The sequence below is a fragment of the Chaetodon trifascialis genome, chromosome 3 (genome assembly GCF_039877785.1).
Source record: "Chaetodon trifascialis isolate fChaTrf1 chromosome 3, fChaTrf1.hap1, whole genome shotgun sequence".
Lineage (NCBI taxonomy): Eukaryota > Metazoa > Chordata > Actinopteri > Chaetodontiformes > Chaetodontidae > Chaetodon > Chaetodon trifascialis.
In genome coordinates this window covers 14215934-14234477 of record NC_092058.1, presented here as the reverse complement: position 1 = coordinate 14234477, position 18544 = coordinate 14215934, and the positions used below count along the sequence as shown (strand labels likewise).

The 18544-nt window shown below is 42.8% G+C and overlaps 1 protein-coding gene across 10 annotated transcripts in view; it reads left to right on the top strand.

The window, feature by feature from the left end:
- Positions 1-18544, top strand: part of cadpsb (Ca2+-dependent activator protein for secretion b) — a 79452-nt gene that overhangs the window by 34688 nt on the left and 26220 nt on the right. For all 10 annotated transcript variants that reach the window (XM_070958814.1, XM_070958819.1, XM_070958813.1 and 7 more), the window contains exons 4-11: positions 7693-7773; positions 8019-8252; positions 10242-10363; positions 14637-14748; positions 15750-15889; positions 16388-16454; positions 16796-16904; positions 16994-17206. In XM_070958814.1, the coding sequence (XP_070814915.1) occupies positions 7693-7773; positions 8019-8252; positions 10242-10363; positions 14637-14748; positions 15750-15889; positions 16388-16454; positions 16796-16904; positions 16994-17206 (1078 nt within the window). The remainder of the gene's footprint in view (positions 1-7692; positions 7774-8018; positions 8253-10241; positions 10364-14636; positions 14749-15749; positions 15890-16387; positions 16455-16795; positions 16905-16993; positions 17207-18544) is intronic.

Below are 18544 nucleotides of genomic sequence, written 5' to 3'. Positions count from 1 at the left end.
CAATGGAAAGAAAGAAATCTAGAAAACGGAGGGGTAAACCAAAACCGAAAGAAATACGAAAGTATCATGAGGATTTACAGGATATATTAGACGTATTGCCTTTGGGACCAGTGTTGGTAACCCAATCAAAAACGCATGTGCAGTATTTGGGCACCTCGGTGCATTCCAAAGATTTTCCTTTGCCACCACTTCCCCAGGACATCCGAATACGAGCTATAACAGCTACGGCATGGACAGAAAAGAGTTATGATCTTCCTTTGGGCACCACGGCAAAATGTACCCGACTTACTTTAAAATATGATTTTGATCTAGTAACTCCCGAAACGCCTGACCGATTACCACTCACCACGAAGAATATTGTAAATATAGTTTCCCTGTATTGTGGTCCACTTATACTCTTTAGTACTCATATGTTTTTACAAAAGCACAAGAGAAAGGGGGTGAGGAAACTATCGAAACTTTTTAATCGACACTATGTATGCGCAGGTGATGGCCTTTTCAAACGGGGTCCACATTTATTTGCATGTAAGAGCCAACGTTCCTTTAAAGTAGGAGAAAAACTTTACCTTGTGGACAAAACAGAGAGAGCTGTTCTAGCAAAGGAAGAGGATTATTATAGATACCATCTAGAGTAAGGTTTATGTGTCCACTAACCTCTCCATATCGCTCTACAAAGACAGAGATGTCTGACCGTCCGAGTACCAACTGGCAGCGTGATCTGCAGAGTCCAAGTGGTCCCTTCCATCCTCCTCCACCCTATCCATTTCCTGGGCGGATGCAGACGGCAGTTGGCGATCCAGTGCAGGTGCCACATGCTTCACACCTGGCTGTTCCTGCTTCGCCGGCTACCCCTACCCCTCGAGGAGGCAATTGGATGGCTCCACCTCGTGGTCCCCGAGCCCCGCTGATGTCAATGAATGGAGCAGAATCTGCGTCTGGCCCTCAGGTTGCTGAAGGGCCAACCACCGATCAGTCACACCCTGCTGAGCATGCTTATGCTAGTACATCTGCTGCAGTCACACCCCAAAACCCACCAACTTCTCTATTGTCTTTGCTCCTGGAGCCTCAAACTAGCAATGTTCCTGCTGGAGGTGAGGCCACACCTACACAAGGGGTCCCGCCTGTCCACATTGTGGCCCCCACTCCAAACCATCTCCTTGATCCGGCTACACTCCTCATGGATATGGAGCACTTCAGACCATACCTGGAGAATAAAACACCCCAAGAATGTGCTTTCCTCATGCAACAGCGCCGTAACGCTCTCACTCAGCGATCACGGCAGCGCATGCGTCTTGATGCCACGCTGTATCGCTATGAGAAGGAGCAATGGGAAAGGGAGAAAGCGCTTTTTGTAGCAGAAAAGGATGCCTGGATACAGGAGAGAAATACCCTGTCCCGAGAAAAGCATGCGGCAGTTCTTGAAAGAAATGCCGCCCTACAGGCAAAGGATGCTTTCCTGAGAAAATATCATGTTGAACGACAGGCTTTTTACAAGCTCCGGGAGGCTTATGACCAGCAACAAGCTTATATTGTTCTCCGCGATGCCAAAATACGCAGACAAGAAGAGCGTATTGAAGAGCTAGGGGAACGGCTCGAGGCCTTGAGACCAAGGCACCTGATTATATCCACCCAAGCCCCACCTGCCTCTCCCATTCCACCTCCAATCACCTCCCCTGTCCCCTCCAGCCCGGATTCCCATCCATTTTCTCCAACCTCCCCTTCCCCTGATCCACCAGGTGCTGATAGCCCCTGAACCGTGTGGATTGAGAGACTTTTCCATGCTTCTAATCATGTCAATCCTGCTGAAAATCACTAGTGTCTGTACTGAAGTTATAAACCACTGAAATGATTGTCTATGATGCTGTTCACTAAGAAGGGAAATACGCAGAAGTGATTTAAGTCTTTCTCTGAAGTTTAATCATCTCATGTTTCTTTGTATTTATTATGATATATGATATATTGGTTTGCTATGATATATGAGTTTGAAGTTATCAAAAATGCCTTACTACTGCATGTTACGACTGGAAACTTAATACTACTGAGTATATGTATTTATGCCTCACTGTCTTTGGGAACGGTTTGCTGTGTCTCCTTCTTATGACGAATTGCTCACTTATGAGGAATTGCTGTTCATTAAGTCGTTTAGGGATCCCTACTAGTACTAGTTTGGTTGAGCCGGCTCTGTGACTTTACAGTCACAAAGGGGGGAGATGTAGTATAATTTTTCTATTTGATACGTGAAGAATTAATATGTGAAGAATCGATATGTGAAGAATCAAGTGTAACACTGTAAGCTAATGGTAAACAATAGTAGCAGCTCTATGAAGTTTGATATGATAAGAGTAGCTCTGTGCAAGCCTGATATGATAGTAAAAAATAATTGCTGTTTGCTTAAGTGAAGGAAGAGCACATGAAAGGCCAAGATGCCAGTGCAAAGATAAGAAGGGAGGTTGCTGTGCAGCGACGATAATGAGCTGCAAGACACCATGCAGCCAACATTGCGAGGGCAGGACACCTGGACCATAAATCTTTGGTGCTTTCCATGGCCTTGCAGGTGTTTTAGCCGGTTCTGACCAGTTTCAGACCAGGATGATTGTGACCTAATATAACCCTGCGTGTCCTTACATAACCTTACTGCATTTAATCCATGTTTAACATTTGTTATAATCATGAAAGAACTAAATGGTCTTATAATCACAACTATGATTTACTGTGTGTTAACGAATAATGGTTTGGGATGATTTAATATACTTTGCTATATTTTTAAAGCATTTTCTATGTGATGTGTCCTTATGCTTACATGCAATCATGATAATAAAATGTAATTTGATGTTATTTTTAAAAAACAGAGCCCATGACAATCAAAAACTAATGGTGTATAATTGGAGGAATAGAGAGGAGAAAAGAGGAGATAGCAGCCAAAAAGTACCTAATGGTGTAAAAAAATAGAAGAGCCTAGAAAAAAGAAAAGATGCCCCAAGGGCGGGGAATACCTTCAGTAGAACTGTATAAAAGATAGAGCACTGACCATTGCAGGTCAGAGACTTCTTCAGATGTACACCCTGTGTGTTTCTGGATTTCTCTCCCTTTGCTGCCGCGGCAATAAAGTGTTTGCATCTCGGACCCTGACTCCTGCAGATCCTTTTGAGCACTTTTTCTCAGACAGCTGAATTTGACTATTTCTGGACTGTTGTGGGTTGCACATCTGGCCTTCAAATTCCACAACAAAACTGCCGCTGGCCGGGTGTGCTGTCTGCTGCTAATGTCCCAGCGTCCACCTGGGAATCTGTCATCAGCTGTGCTGTTAACTACCCGCCTACTTCTGCACCAGCACCTTTAACCTGCTGTCAGCTCAGCTAGCACTGAGGTGTTGTCACCTTTGCTTAGCTGCAGAGCTGCTGTCAGCTTCAGTAACGTAGCCAGTATTATTTTATATGAGATTGCCTGTCCACCTATATCGCGCCTTGTGGGCCATTGACAACTGTGACCTTTCAGTGGTTTTGGGCCTGGTAAGATTGGGATGCTGTGGGGCTCAGTAGGGGGTGGCTCTTAGTTCACACAGACTCTGACCTCCAGCTTCTACCTCCGCCCACAGCCAGGACTGTCTTTTCATTTCTGCAAAGAGAAACGGGAGTAATAGAAGAAACTGACCCCATCCCCCTTCACATTACATGCTTCAGAGTCTCTCCTCTCATGCTAGCCATTTTGCAGATGAGCTGCAATCTGCACATAGTCACAGTGACCAATATTATCTGCTGCTGCGGTGTTCAGTGCTGAAGTATTGCTGATGATTTTGCAGTCTTCAGAATTTGCCTTGGACAGATTTAGGTCTGTTGTGTTTTGTGGGAGGGGGAGGCACACAGACGAGACAGTAAGAATGCAGTGTCAGACGCCAGCAGGCCAAGACGCTGGATTTCCAGGCATGGCAGTGACAGTTCTTTTGGGATTTCACGAGTCAGATGTCACTGGCACCGCAGTCCAATAGTGCCCAGAGTGAGTAGTTTTGACAGGCAGCACAGGATCGCCAGTAGCAGGGGGAAAGGAGTCGTTGAAGCACAGTTCAGGCAGGAGCGCAATCAGTATCGGGCACAGTTATGGTACTGCTTGAATCTGGTTTTCTGTTATTGGACATGACAATGAAAAAAAAAAAAAACTCCTTGTGAGATTTCCTACCATAGGATGCTCACTGCTGTTTAAGTGTCACTGTGTGGCAGAACAGTACTGAGTACTACTGTGCTGCAAGTGCAGACGTTCTGCTGCAGCTGGTGGCAAAGTCTGATTATGTGCTCTACTAAACAGGAACTCTGGGTTATGTAGCAGGGTGGCTGTTCAGTGGCCAGCGCTGGTAACGCACTAGACCCCCTCTATTTAAGATGCCATCTGGCTGACATCATTTCATAATGTGCACATCAGTGAACAGAATGAATTATAGAAATAGGTAACGATGGGAAAATCCATATCAGCAAAATATCTAGATTTAAGAAAGCAAAGATTCCAACTGTAAAAATAATTATGCACTGCTTGCTTCACCAAAATGCCTATAATTCCTATAAGAATACTGATTTTAAGTGGGTTTTTCATTGTCAGGCCATGCTATCACGATCAATCTTTCCTTCATCCACATCTTGTTACTTGATCCCAGTCCGAGTTGTGCAACGCCTCTTATTTGCGCACCCCCCACCCCCCAGTGAAGGCCTGCACTGTGACATCAGCTCATTGTCTCTTAAAAAGGATTGCTGGAAGGGGTAGAGAATCAATATAGTGAAGCCTGAAAGACAAGGCCTGTTAATGTAATAGGAGTGGGTGAAATACCATAAAGCAAAGAGAGGTCAGCTCTGGCAAGTGTCCCAGCAGCAGGAGACAGGAGGAGTTCAGAGCACTGTATCACAAACAGGTCCCAGTGTTCAGTCAGAGACCATGCATCTGTGCAGAGTTATAAGATCAGAATTTAAACATGTTACACTTTATTTAACAAACATATTTGGCTGATATCACAGGTTGTTTCCAGGTTCTTTATATACAATCAGCTGATCGGTTCAGTTAACTTACAAATCACCCTCGAGACAGAATAAACAAAACATTACTGCCATTTAAAAAAAGTAGTTTTTACACAATGTTTGTTCCTAGTGGATACAGAAATTTACAAGAGAAATATAAAGAATCATTGAAACCATGCGTGCGCACGCACACACACACACACACACACACACACACACACACACACACACACATATATATAAAGCGAGTGGCTTTCAGAAACAAAGTTTTCAAATAAAAAAGGGTTTTTCTGCCTCAGTCTTTTTGCTAACAAATTCCATGAAAAGCGTGGCATTGTATTGCCCCCAGTTTTAAAACACAGCACTTGCGTATAAAACTCACCTGAGTGAAACAAGGTCCATTTATTTTTTTTCCTTTTTTTTCACAACACGGCTATGTGGAAAGGTTAGTGACTCCCCAGGTACGACTATAATGCAGATACGTCTCAATTAGTCTTCCGTCCTCATGGAGGAAACGGTGGTGACTGATGACTCACAACATCACATTTGACAAGAATGAGCCGTTTTGGCTGAGAGAACATCTGAAGAAGTGAAGCAGACAGCAAGACACAGACATCAGCCCTCTCTTCTGTTTCCTTGCGTCAGCTAATATAAAACTCTCATTCATTATTGAAGTGAGACAGCCATGAATTTTTCTGCTTTTCATTACTCTGAGGCAAAAAATAGGCTAACAGATGTCAGGCATCTTTTGCCCTGGGTACTGTCCTATGCAGGGAGTTTTCAAACATTTTAAAGAAATGACATTATTACTTGGGATGTGCCATATCATACTGTTCATGATAATACTCACACATTTTTTAACGTGATAAAAAAAAAGATTCCTTGTCGTGATAATGGCAAGGTTCTGTCTTGCTGACATAATGACATCATTCTGTTATGCACAGCAGCAATGAGTGGAGTGACTTCAGTAGTGTGGAAGTGGTTTGGTTACAAAAACTCAGAGGTACAATAAACCACAGTAATGTGTAATATTATATGCAATGCCACAAACTACATTGGCCCAGCATGGCATTGCCAAACCTTTGGTGAGGCAAACTGTTATGCTTACAGTGACAAATAGAACCAGTGTCGCAGTGTTCCAAAGCCATTTGGAGCAGCTGCTTCAAGTTAAAGATTTTCTATATCACTGAATGTATTTCAGGGTCATAATTTGCGGATGTGAGCTTTTTTTTTTTTTTTTACTGCCCCCCTCACGGAGAGCTGAATTTTCACTCTGCTGATTGAAATCAACAAGAAAAGGAACAAATCCAAACACTCGACACTTTCAAAAAGACCTCTCCACAAAAAGTGGTCCATTCACGGTCTCTATGGTGATGGCAGCGTGGTTCCTATCGGGGAGTGATGAATTTCCTTTTGATTTTCATCTATTCATGTGTGCTGCCACACCATGCTGCCATGATTGTCGCCTGCTAAAACAAAGTGGAGCTCTCATTTGCCTTTTTGCCTTTTTTGTCATCTCTACCAATCTGCCTGAGCACCTTTGGATTGCATGCCACATTTGCTTTCTAATGTGGTCTAGCTTGGATATCTGTCATTTAAGTCCTGATATACCTCACAGTTAGCATTAAAGGGAAACTTTAATTGTAAGCCTGTTCACAGGTCTAGGGGAGAGTACTACTGCGTACTGTATGTGATAAAGTCCAAAGCCTTTCGTCGCTCCAGAGGGAGCTGTGCAAACTCTGGTAAATTAGTGATGTCACTTGAGGCTGAAGTCTACAAGTTTGAAGAAGAAGAAGAAAATGATGCTCTGCATGTAGACGTGTGGAGTTAGAAATAATCGAGCTCTCAGTCCCCTGTTGCGAGCTTCTCATATCTGCTTCAGGCTTGTGGTTAGAAGCTGTGATAGCCACTGCTAGCATAGCACACCTGAATCCACACTGAAGTGTTGGCAGTCGAGTAGCATTGTGGGTCGTGTAGGTGCTAGGTTTTTATCAAGGAAGAAGAATACACAGAATAAAATGATATTGATCCTGCTTTTTTTACTGTGTATCCTTGAGGACTAACAAACATGTCAAATGCGTTTTCATCCCTATTTCTTACCGCCATTGACACTTACTCAGTGGAATAGCGTGAAACTGAGAACAGAATGTGTATGGTGTCGCCTGCATGCTTGTCGCCTGCAGTACCAACAAAATGGGCACCTATCCTTAAAAATCATGCTCTATAGCACTACTAGTGCTCGCACCCTTCACAGGATGCTTTTAAATTCACCAATGAACGCAGCACAGTGGTTCCAGTCTCTTTCTGTATCTTGCAGAGTAAATGGAAAACTACAACAATCTTCTTTCCACTGATTTCACTGTGCTTTGTAATTAGTCTGGAGTCTTTCACATTATCGAGGTAACAGGATGTCGGTCCATCCTTTCTACAAGTTCATTTCTGCGCAGGTCGCAAGGGGGCTAGGTGGTATTGCAGCATGCAACTGGATTAATATGTAATATGTAGATAATAACAAACAAATGTATCATAACGTGTCATCTATGTGCTATTAGAATGTGCTTAGATTTCTCATCTTGGTGAGGTAGGTGATGCTGGGAGATCGACTTGACCTTTGGCACTGAGCCCTCGTTGGGTTTAAGCATTGCTGGGCTCTTAATGTGACCTCATTGACCTGCTCGTCTCTTTTTATCAATAGCTGGACAACCTGGATGAGCAGGCTGCGCAGATCAGAAGAGAGCTGGATGGTCGTCTTCAGATGGCGGACCAGATTGCCAGAGTGAGTCAGACTCGGCGGGAGACTCATATTGTTTTTAATATGCTTTGTTATATAGTTAATATGTCACTAATATGGTATAACTTGTGTAAAAATCGTAGTAGGAGCTTCTACTAACAGTTGAAAAGATATTACCATTCAAAATAGGTATCCATCATCTAAAAGAGAGACACCCACACTAATTTAGCCTCTTTGAAATGCTTTTGTCCTCAGTATTGTTTAATGAGTCTTAAGTGTTTTGTCAACAGGGTGGCAAGTTCCCCAAATTTGTGTCTAAAGAGATGGAGGCCATGTACATTGAGGAGCTCAAGTCCTCCGTGAATCAGCTGATGGCCAATCTGGAGAGCATGCCTGTGTCCAAGGGAGGGGAGTTCAAACTCCAGAAGCTGAAACGGGGACACAACACCTCCATCATCGACATGGGCCAGGAGGACGAGAACACGCTGTCCAAGTCTGATGTGGTCCTGTCCTTCACTTTGGAGGTACGACGCATTAGGAATGAAGCAGGATGTGAATATATAATCAAATGCATGTGAAAACCAGTATGAAATTTTGATATTTTTCACGGATGGAGCGACTATTATGCCATTACAATATCTAAACTCAATGCAAAAGTACATCTGCCTAAACCAGTCTGAGCTGTCAACTACTTGTCTGCTGGAGACTAAGTATAGACACACACAGCAGACTCGTTGAGGGGGTTGAACAGACGATATGTGAAGAACAGACTGATAGACGCACACACACACACACACACACACACACACACACACACACACACACACACACACACACACACACACACACACACACACACACATAAAACCCTTTTACCTGCTCCTTAATGGGGGAATATGACTCATCTTGTTATCAGCTTGTCTGAGATGAGCTATCACCACTGAAGAGGGAGAAATCTCACCTCATTCCTTATGATGCAGTGCCATTTCAGAATCAGAACGTACATAATGTGCAAAAGAATGTTTTTTCTGTCTCTTCACACAGAAGTGAATTTAAACCTTTATGCAATTTATAAACTAAATTTATTTGCACAATAGCAGCAATTAGCTATTTGTGTGGGGTGGTAATTCCAGAGTGTTTTGGTAAAGCCTCAGTTTTAAGTTGACTTTCCAAGGGTTTGACTTCACAGCTGCCAGGAATCCCTCAGCAACAAACCAGGAAAATCTCGCTGGAATCTGCTGGAATATGTAACAAGTCCTTTAGCATTTTTGATCCCTGCGGATAACAACATGGAGATATTAGCATGATGATGTTCGGAGGTACTTACAAGTCTACATGAGTTTTGCAGTCTGTAGTTTACAATCCTTAAGAAGGCAATTTTAGTGTTGTAATTGCAGCAGTTTATTTTAGCTATAAATAGATATTAATTATTTTGAATATTTAGAATCTCCTTTAAGGATGACAGGGCTGAGATAATGTCATATAAACAGTCAAATAAACTCTATTGGCACCGGGAAGACATCAGTGGATCTGGTGGATGCTTTCACTCAATGTGGATGCATTATCCTGACAGCACGTATTTCTGCCTGTGGTTGTGCCACGAGGAATTTACAGCTACAATATAATAGTTACCCCTGGCATACAGTACAAGCAGTTTCAGTGATAGAGACTTGTACTTTAGAGGAACGATGGCTGTCATCTTTATGGGTTTTTCTAGTAGAAAATCAGCTAAAATCGACATTTTAATAACGCTCGGGCAGGGCCCATTCAAAGCGGGCCAATTGCTTGGCCTACGGTGTTGCTGCTGGCAGCTTTCTTGAGAACCGCTCATTCTAACAACTTCACACTCAACACTGCACTTCTTTGGGTCCTGAGCGATACAGTACAATACAACAATAGTTGCGCCCCCTAGCAATGCTAGTACATGCATCATTTGGTTGCCAAAGCTCACAGGAACATTTTATGGCCTTGCTGAATCCAAAGCCCCATTCATTGTTTATGGATATGCCCGTCGATTGGTATTTGGCATGGTTTATGGATGGGTATTTCCAGCAAATATAAAGCTTAACTTAATAGCGAGCATGAGATAATCAGCTGTACTCAGCCTGCTGTTTGGCAATGCAGCAGTTAAAAGGGGTCCCCTTCAGTTCATGACACAGTGTGTACTTCTGTTGCCAGCAATACACTGCTAATAAATATGTCCCGTAGGTTTCAAGAACTGTACACTGCACTTCCTTTGGCTCCCAGCAATACACCCACCATGTGTGAAGTCAATTGGTTGTCTCAGAAAATAAGGACATGCATACATGCATATATACATACATACAGGCAGAGACGTCTTCCATGCAAGTGGAAGGAGTGACTGTGGCTGGCATAGTGTTTCTAAAATAACTATCAAACTGAAGGGATTTGCCGCCTGCGCAACTGCTCTCGACTTTTTGCTCTGTGACCTCTTTGAAGGGATGAATCACTCCTCGTCTCCAACAAATCACTGAGGTGTCTGTGCTTCCTAGGTGGTGATCATGGAAGTGCAGGGGTTGAAGTCTCTGGCTCCCAACAGGATTGTCTACTGCACCATGGAGGTGGAGGGAGGCGAGAAGCTCCAGACCGACCAAGCAGAAGCATCCAAGCCAACGTAAGAGTCTGAGAGCACACATTCGTGCACATTTGTTTTTCACATGTGTTTATATGATTGAAATCTTTTGTCCACACAGTATTGTTAGGAGAATTCACAATCTACCACTGTTTCAACTTAACCCAGCTTCAGTCTTTTCTTAGGACGAGAACAAAAACCTCTGGCGGGGGTAAAGGACATTAAACATGACTGTGCATGCATACGCAAAGCAGCAATAAGTATGTAATTACTCATTTTAGCTATTTGTTTCTTATTTCTTACAAAAATATCAAAATGAGCCTACAAAAAAGTCCCCCTAAATTTATCATTTATGGTTTGATGATGATAATGGCCACTTTGGCAGCCATGGCTAAACTCATTAGCCAGTTTTGAAGGAGAAAATGCCTTCAGTTCAGGCTTTGTTAATGATACAAATCTGACTTTTGAAACATTCTTAGCAGGTATTACTAGTAGCCCCACTTCATCTTAGCATCTGGTATCAGGGGTGATGTATTCAGAGATGTGTGAATGTAAACTGGTTTGCACTCAAACTATTAAAAAAAAGTCTTTAGAAGGTTACATCTGATGCATCTTTATTCTTTTGTTATACGGAAGAGAAGCAAGCGCAAATGTTTTGGCTGATGATTTCCTCCATGTTCAAGCAGGGCCTGTTTGACCTTGAGTGTGTCGGAATATATTTAAGATATTTTCTTACATCCTCTACATAATGTAATTTCATCCATAGTCAGTGATTCCACTACTGGCAGCAACCTCCAGGCTCTAAACAGAGAAGGCTTTTATAATCATTTTTCACACAAAACTACTTTATGTTACGGCACACATTTCACCTTAACTGGTTGCTTATTAGCGTGCCTATTGGCTCGTTATTGTAATTATAAAGCACTTATTAATGGCTTATTCCTCACAACCATTTTTTACAGGGACTAAACCATTTTCGCTCAATAATAATAACTAATAAAGAGCCAATATGCTACTAATATGCATACTCTTAACAACTAGTTAATGGTCAATGTGTGTACCTTAATATGAAGTGCAACCTTCTTTCCAGTAATTCTGCGCTGTTCATGTTAAACTTGTATGGTTGAGATTCAAGCCCATACATCTATCGATCTTTGGTGTTTCCTGTGAATTGCTTCAGATGCACTGAGTAAAACCCACTTGCAGGAAAATACAGTAAACATACATTCTCAAACCCTCCTGCCTCTCAGAGGATTCCGGTGCTCTTGTTTCTGATGTATCATCCTCTCTTGAAGACACTTTGCTTTTGAGGCACTGCATTCAAAAAGAACAGGACGGTGCAGTTGAGCAAAAACTTCTTCCTTTCTTTGAAATGTTTCAGTTTTGTTGGTTATTTGAGCTGCAGAATCTACTCTTGAAGTCAGAATGCACCTTCACCCGAACCTGCACTTAATGAAATCTAGGTTTAATGAACATTTGGCGTTTGTATTGTGATGATCCTTGACAGCAAACACCCCTAACCTAAAGCTGCTTGAGTCATTCATGATTCACAGCTGAACTCAAAAACCTTTTTGACTGGGTGATTTCTGACTCAGCCGTTCAAGGTGTGAAAATTCATTTTGTAATCCCGCAGTGTGTCAAGTCTGTAATGAAACGCTGCAGTTTGTAAATTTCCTTCCTTCCTCTGCTGGTCCCAACAGTTTGCATGTGTCCTATACTTTACCTCCTTGCTTCTTGTTATGCTATACCACGGTGGTGTCCTTGTGGAGGCAAATACATCTTCTACCAAATATATCCATGTTTATTTTCTTATCTGATTAACCAGTACTGCACAGTGCAAGATTCAAGAGAAAATGTCCATGAAACATTCATGCAAATATGAGCTATTTTAAGGCTCAAATGTCTTCCTCTGATCTCCTTAATTCAAGAGCCATTTTATGAAGAGAGTATGAGAGAGATGGAGGGACATGAATGAGAGACTGGATTAGAGGAGAACAAGGCGAGGGTGTGTGTGTGTGTGTGTGTGTGTGTGTGTGTGTGTGTGTGTGTGTGTGTGTGTGTGTGTGTGTGTGTGTGTGTCTGTGTGTGTGTGTGCAGGGGGGTTGCTACATATACACACAGAAAAAACACAGAAACATATGGGAGTTTCATGTTAATGTACATACTACTGCAGGTTATTTGCATTTGGTAATTGCATGTATTTTTACACTTTGATAAATTGATTCGGGGTTTATATATCGAACAATAATTGTTTTCTGTTATCGTCTCATAATTCTGCTGTTTATTTTGCCATTTGACCCACGTGAGCACGCGCTGGGCTTCATATATTTTGCAGAAGAGCTGTCGGAGCACAGCACTGTCACATCCATTAATAGACCTTAGATTGATCCACAAGGTCACCTTGTTGCCAGCTCAATGCTTCCCCCCTGAAATCAACACAGCTCAACGCTCTCTCCTCACCGTCACTCAGCATCCTCTCTGCTCTGCGCCTGTTGGAGCTGCAGCATCTTTGTGTACATTAAGTAGCAATTAATTATGAATGTTAGAGATGCTCACAAAGAACACAGCATTCCCAGGCTGGAAATCAACACCATGTCCTGCATACCTCACCACAGAGAGAGAAATTAGGGCATTTATATTTTGTCACACAAGGCAGCATAGCATGTTGGCAGCCCCAGATGGCAGCATGAAGTGACAAAAGCCCAAGTACGTTGTGTACCATGATTACAGTAAATTGCATATTCCTGCGTCTCTTTAAATCCCTCAGGCTCGTGGAGGCATAGCTGGTGATGAGGTTTAGTCAGTGTTAGGTTAGGTTCACATTTTCTGGAGTCTATCTTACAACAATACTCACATGCCCATATGTACATAGAAAGCACCATTGGCGGCTGTAATCCTTCCTCCTGTCCATACTGGCCACACAGTGATTCAGTGGAAGAGACTGGGCACACATCAGTCCTATCTCTGAGCACAAATTAAAGTTAATCTAAAGGTTATACGGGGCTTCAGCAGCATGAGTTACACATCAGGCATGTATCTTCTAAAGTTAGTAAAAGCCGAAAGTCTCATATTCGCCTTTGCTGACCTTCAGAAGTTTGGATGTTGTCCCCATAGCTTACATCGAAATCACTTGGTGCGTCAGTTAAAGCAGACTTGACAAAATGTGAGCATGTCCTTTAAGCTTTGACAGCCGCAGTCTCCTTTCTGCAGTGTAATAACAACCGTCAGCTACAGTTCAGGTCCTGCCATGTTTCTCTGTGTTTCCTCTGTGTGCTTCTGCTTCTGAGTGTGACTATGGGCTGGAATACCTTCCTTGAACTAAGTTTAATTTCTTTGTCTTTTAGTCTCTAATCTGTTTTTGTGTGTTATTACATTTTATTCTAAATTGATACATTTTCAATGTTTTTATGCTCGAGATTTGCATCAGTGTTTGAAAGATGCTACAATTGAATTGCCTTGCTTTTGAGATATGCCTGTAAAAAAAAAAAAAAAAGTCAGTCGACAGCCGAGGTTAATTTTAGCCGGTCTGTAGCATTTCTCCACTGCTCTCTGTCGGAGACCCACCAAGTAATTTTGGCTGATAAGATGGATGTTTTGTTATATAAAGATCTTGCAGAGTGCAGCTTTAAAGATGTCTGGTATATAAATAGCAGGAATGCATTTAGAACAAGTGACAGGGAGACAGAGGAATGAAGTGTGTGTATGTGTGTGTGTGTGTGTGTGTGTGTGTGTGTGTGTGTGTGTGTGTGTGTGTGTGTGTGTGTGTGTGTGTGTGTGTGTGTGTGTGTGTGTGTGTGTGTGTGTGTGTGTGTGCGTGAGAGAGATGTGGTTTTTATCCCGTCTTTGACATCAGTGTGATTCTGCAGTATTTCTTCTTTTATAAAAGACAGTCAGTGCCCCCATCTTCTTTCTTCTGTGATGAAAAGACATAGTGGGTGTGCGAGCGTGCGAGCGTGCGTGCGTGCGTGCGTGCGTGCGTGCGTGCGTGCGTGCGTGTGTGTGTGTGTGTGTGCCTGTGTGTATACAAACAATTTATTCTCTCCCCTCCCCCTGCTGAAGACGTTAAGTATGTCAAAGCAGAGATTTTATTTATTTGATTGCTGTACGTATAATTTGTCTGTTGGATGCTGTTTGCTGACTTTCTTCTCTGTGATTTCAGTGGGAAAATGCTGAGAGGGAGGTGAAATCTCTCCTTCAGACTTTAGCGTGTCTTTTATTTACAAGCAAGAAGAGATGAAGTCATTGTGCGGGGACGCTGTGCTATCATGCTGTCATGGAAGCTAACCTCTGGAGTGTCTTTTGTTGTGTCTCTCAGCTGGGGGACCCAGGGGGACTTCACCACCACACACCCTCTGCCTGCTGTCAAGGTGAAACTGTTTACAGAGAGCACAGGGGTGCTGGCACTGGAGGACAAAGAACTGGGCAGGGTAACACTTCTCTTTGTTTTATTTTTACCAGCACAAAAATGCTCTGTTCTCATACATGGCCATGAGAATACTGTCATCAGGACTCACATGTTACATAAATGATAATAAAATGAAGATAGAAATACACACAGTCAGTCTCACAAGCAATTGTTTTGTGTCTAAAAGATGCTGATTTTACTGTCATGTGAATGTGTTTGAGACTACATTTAGATTTTTTGCCAGTGAAACATCAGGCAGAGGTTGTCAAAATGAGGAAATCTTTTGCACAGCCAAAAAACGCAGCTCTACCTCTGCAGAATTTTTTAGTTTTATTTGAGAGATTTTGCAAGCACTGGAAGAGGGAAAAACACATTTTGTCTGCCCTTGTGCTTCCAGCAAACACTTTCCTTACACATTATGCTTGTGTTTGACCAGCAGCTGAATGAATTACACTGCTGCTTATAAGATAGGCTGACAAAAACATTTTTTATCTACACATTTCTTCCAACATGATGTGAATCTGGAGCCTCTCTAACTCAAATGTGGAGAAACACTGATCAGTTCTCCACCCTGCACTCTCCTGAGGTGTAAGGTTACTGTGATAGATGGCTGAGGAAGGTGGTGTTGCTGGTTTGCGTTCGGGCAGCGGCGCCTCAGACGTCCCTGTAGTGGCAGTGACCTTGGCTTGTGACAAGGCTCTTTGATCTCCCACTGCAGCAGCGTTGGCAGGAAGGCAGGCTTCCTCAAAGCTCTTTAACTCAGCAAAGAGAGATTAGGCCTCCTCTTCGGGGAGGCAGAGCAAAGCACTGCTCTGTTTCTCTACCCTGACTCACTTTAGTCTTTCACTTTTGGAAAAAAAAAAAAAGCAAGACACAAACACACATAATCACCAGCCCATGCAAACGCACCGATTGGTGTTGCCGACTGTTGCTCGGGATGAGATCAAAGACTCACCTCCTGGATATAAACACAGATAATTTATGGAGTCTTGCTTTGCGCTGTCTTTTTTCATCGGAGTGCAGGTTGTTCTCCACCCGACTCCTAACAGCCCCAAGCAGTCAGAACTCCATAAGATGACTGTGACCAAGGCGTGTCCCGACCAAGATCTGAAGATCAAACTGGCCATACGTATGGACAAACCACAGAACATGAAACACTGCGGGTAAGACGCGCTACCAAGGAAGTCATGTTGTGACGTTCCCGTGCGCCGTTCATTTTCCATGTCTTTCTCATAGAACTCCAGCCCTCTCAGCTCCTTGGCCTCATTTCCAGTCACGTACCATGGAAAAATACTGTGAAGTGCACTACTCCCCCTGGTGGATGCCAGTGTGCACTTTTTTATTTTAATAGGAAGGTGCCAAAAAAACTCAAAATATTGAAATTAACATTGATCACTTCTCATTTATGTGACTTTCATTCTAATTGTCTAAACATTTGGTTCAACTTTTGTCCTTTCTACAACAAAGCACATTTTTATGTCAATTATAATGAACTGTGTCTGTGCTGTAGGTACCGATCAGTGGATGTTTCATTTATGACATGTGCACTGGGTTTTGTCTGTGTGTGTGTGTGTGTGTGTGTGTGTGTGTGTGTGTGTGTGTGTGTGTGTGTGTGTGTGTGTGTGTGTGTGTGTGTGTGTGTGTCAAAACTGTTTTGACAGGTATCTGTGGGCTTTTGGGAAGAATGTTTGGAAGCGCTGGAAGAAGCGCTTCTTTGTCCTTGTGCAGGTGGGTCATCGTGAAAAAAGTAAAACAGCATTCAGCCAAACTGAAGCAGCAATGACCCTCTTAGTTGAGGTTGTTTCTGAAGAGGTTTTTAGTCCATTAGTGAGTTTAGAGCGAGTGAGTCATGACATTGAGTGCATCTCCAGGATAAAAGTAATATTTGTATGTAAGGGTATTGTTGATATTACTCCGATGTGCAGGAAAAGAGACATTTGTTGAAAAAGTGTTAACTCTTTATTTTGCCATTAAAGTAACTTACTGTAAATTTCATTAATCAGAGACAGTATTCAAGAACTGAGCTTTTTCTGGATACTTGAAGTCATCACCAGTCCTTTGTGTTGTAGGTGAGTCAGTATACGTTCGCCATGTGCAGCTACAGAGAGAAAAAGTCAGAACCGCAGGAGCTTCTCCAGCTGGACGGGTATACTGTGGACTACAGCGACCCCCAGCCAGGTGAGAGGGCACACCTTTACATAGCAAAACTACAGGTACACACACGCTGTGCTCACTGACTGCTCGCTCTTTAACATCCTGTTTCTCAGGCTTGGACGGTGGCAGGGCTTTCTTCAATGCAGTGAAGGAAGGCGACACTGTGATGTTCGCCAGCGACGATGAGCAGGACCGTATCCTGTGGGTCCAGGCCATGTATCGTGCCACTGGCCAGTCCCACAAGCCTGTCCCACCCACTCAGGTCCAGAAACTTAACTCCAAAGGGGGTGCCTCAGCCCAAATGGATGCTCCCATTTCTCAGTTCTGTAAGTAGCCAGGAACACAACACGGCCACTTAAGCAGAAAGCAGTTTTCATCCACAAAGCAGTGAAAGCTCTAACCCATAAATGTCTCACGCCATGCGCTCCACACTGCAGTCACAAAACGTGCTGGTAGAACTAACACACAAGCACGCACACACATGCCTTGATCTCTCACAGATCCCTCCAGCATCTGATGGACTTCCACTCATTGTCACCACTCCCACAGTGTTTAAAGGTGCAATTCCATGCTATTCCATCAGTGTGTTCACAAGGAACAACCAACCCGAAAAAGACTTTTATCATACAGCAGCAGGACATGGCGTGAAAAACTTTGTATGAAAACTAAATAGGTCACCACACATAAGATTTGAACATTCAAGCCTGCTGGGGTTGAATTCAGACTGACAGTGCCAGGGTGTGCTGCTCCTGTCCTAACCATTAGGCCTGTTTAAATCCAGTCGTTGCTCTAGAGGGCAGCCGTGAAGGCAGCCGTGGTTCTGAGGCAGCTTCCCACATGGTTCCCTTGTCACCGAATGGTGGCCAAGCCAGACAACATGTCTAAAGTTTTAACCTATCTATCACTGTACTTGCACCTCTAAGCAGCCCACAGGTCAGGTAGCAAAGTGAAGGTAAGACTGTCTACAGTAGTGTGGCATCCGTACCAACTTCTGTTGTAACCGTCTCTTGTGTCTCCCCTCATTAAGGAAGGGAATAAAAGTACCACCATAAATTCTGCCAGCATTTTTTTCTTCACACAGTCTGTATATACTCAAGTTGGTTTTGATCCGTCGTTTTCTTATTTGACAGAAATTAGTACCTTTAGTATTAGTATCTTTGCCCATGACAACACTAACATAGACCTTCTGACCTACTGAACTTAATGTCACATACTTACCAATCCACAATAATAGATCCTGCTATTCAGAAAAAAACATGACTTTTTGTGTGCATCTTTTGACTCCATAGTTTAAGAATGTTTTCTTTTCCAACTCTAATGAACGAGATCTTCATTTTTTCTCAGATGAATTGTATAGAAAAATAATTGGCATTATTTATTTATACTAAAAAATGGATACCCAGGGTTCCTGTAGTAACAACAGTAGCATGATAATAATACTAACATTAAAAAGCCCCAAGTTTATTTCTCTCTGTTAATCATATCATTGGCGTAAAACTATAAAGACATGAATTGGATCAGTTACTCAGAATCCTATCACATAAATTCTATGTTGTTTCTCCATTGGTTTCTTTGTCCAGTATGTGATCGTTCTTGTGGTTAGTTGACTCCTCTGATGCCAGCTGTTGCCATTCAAAGCCTCCTCACAGTGGCACAGACTTCCT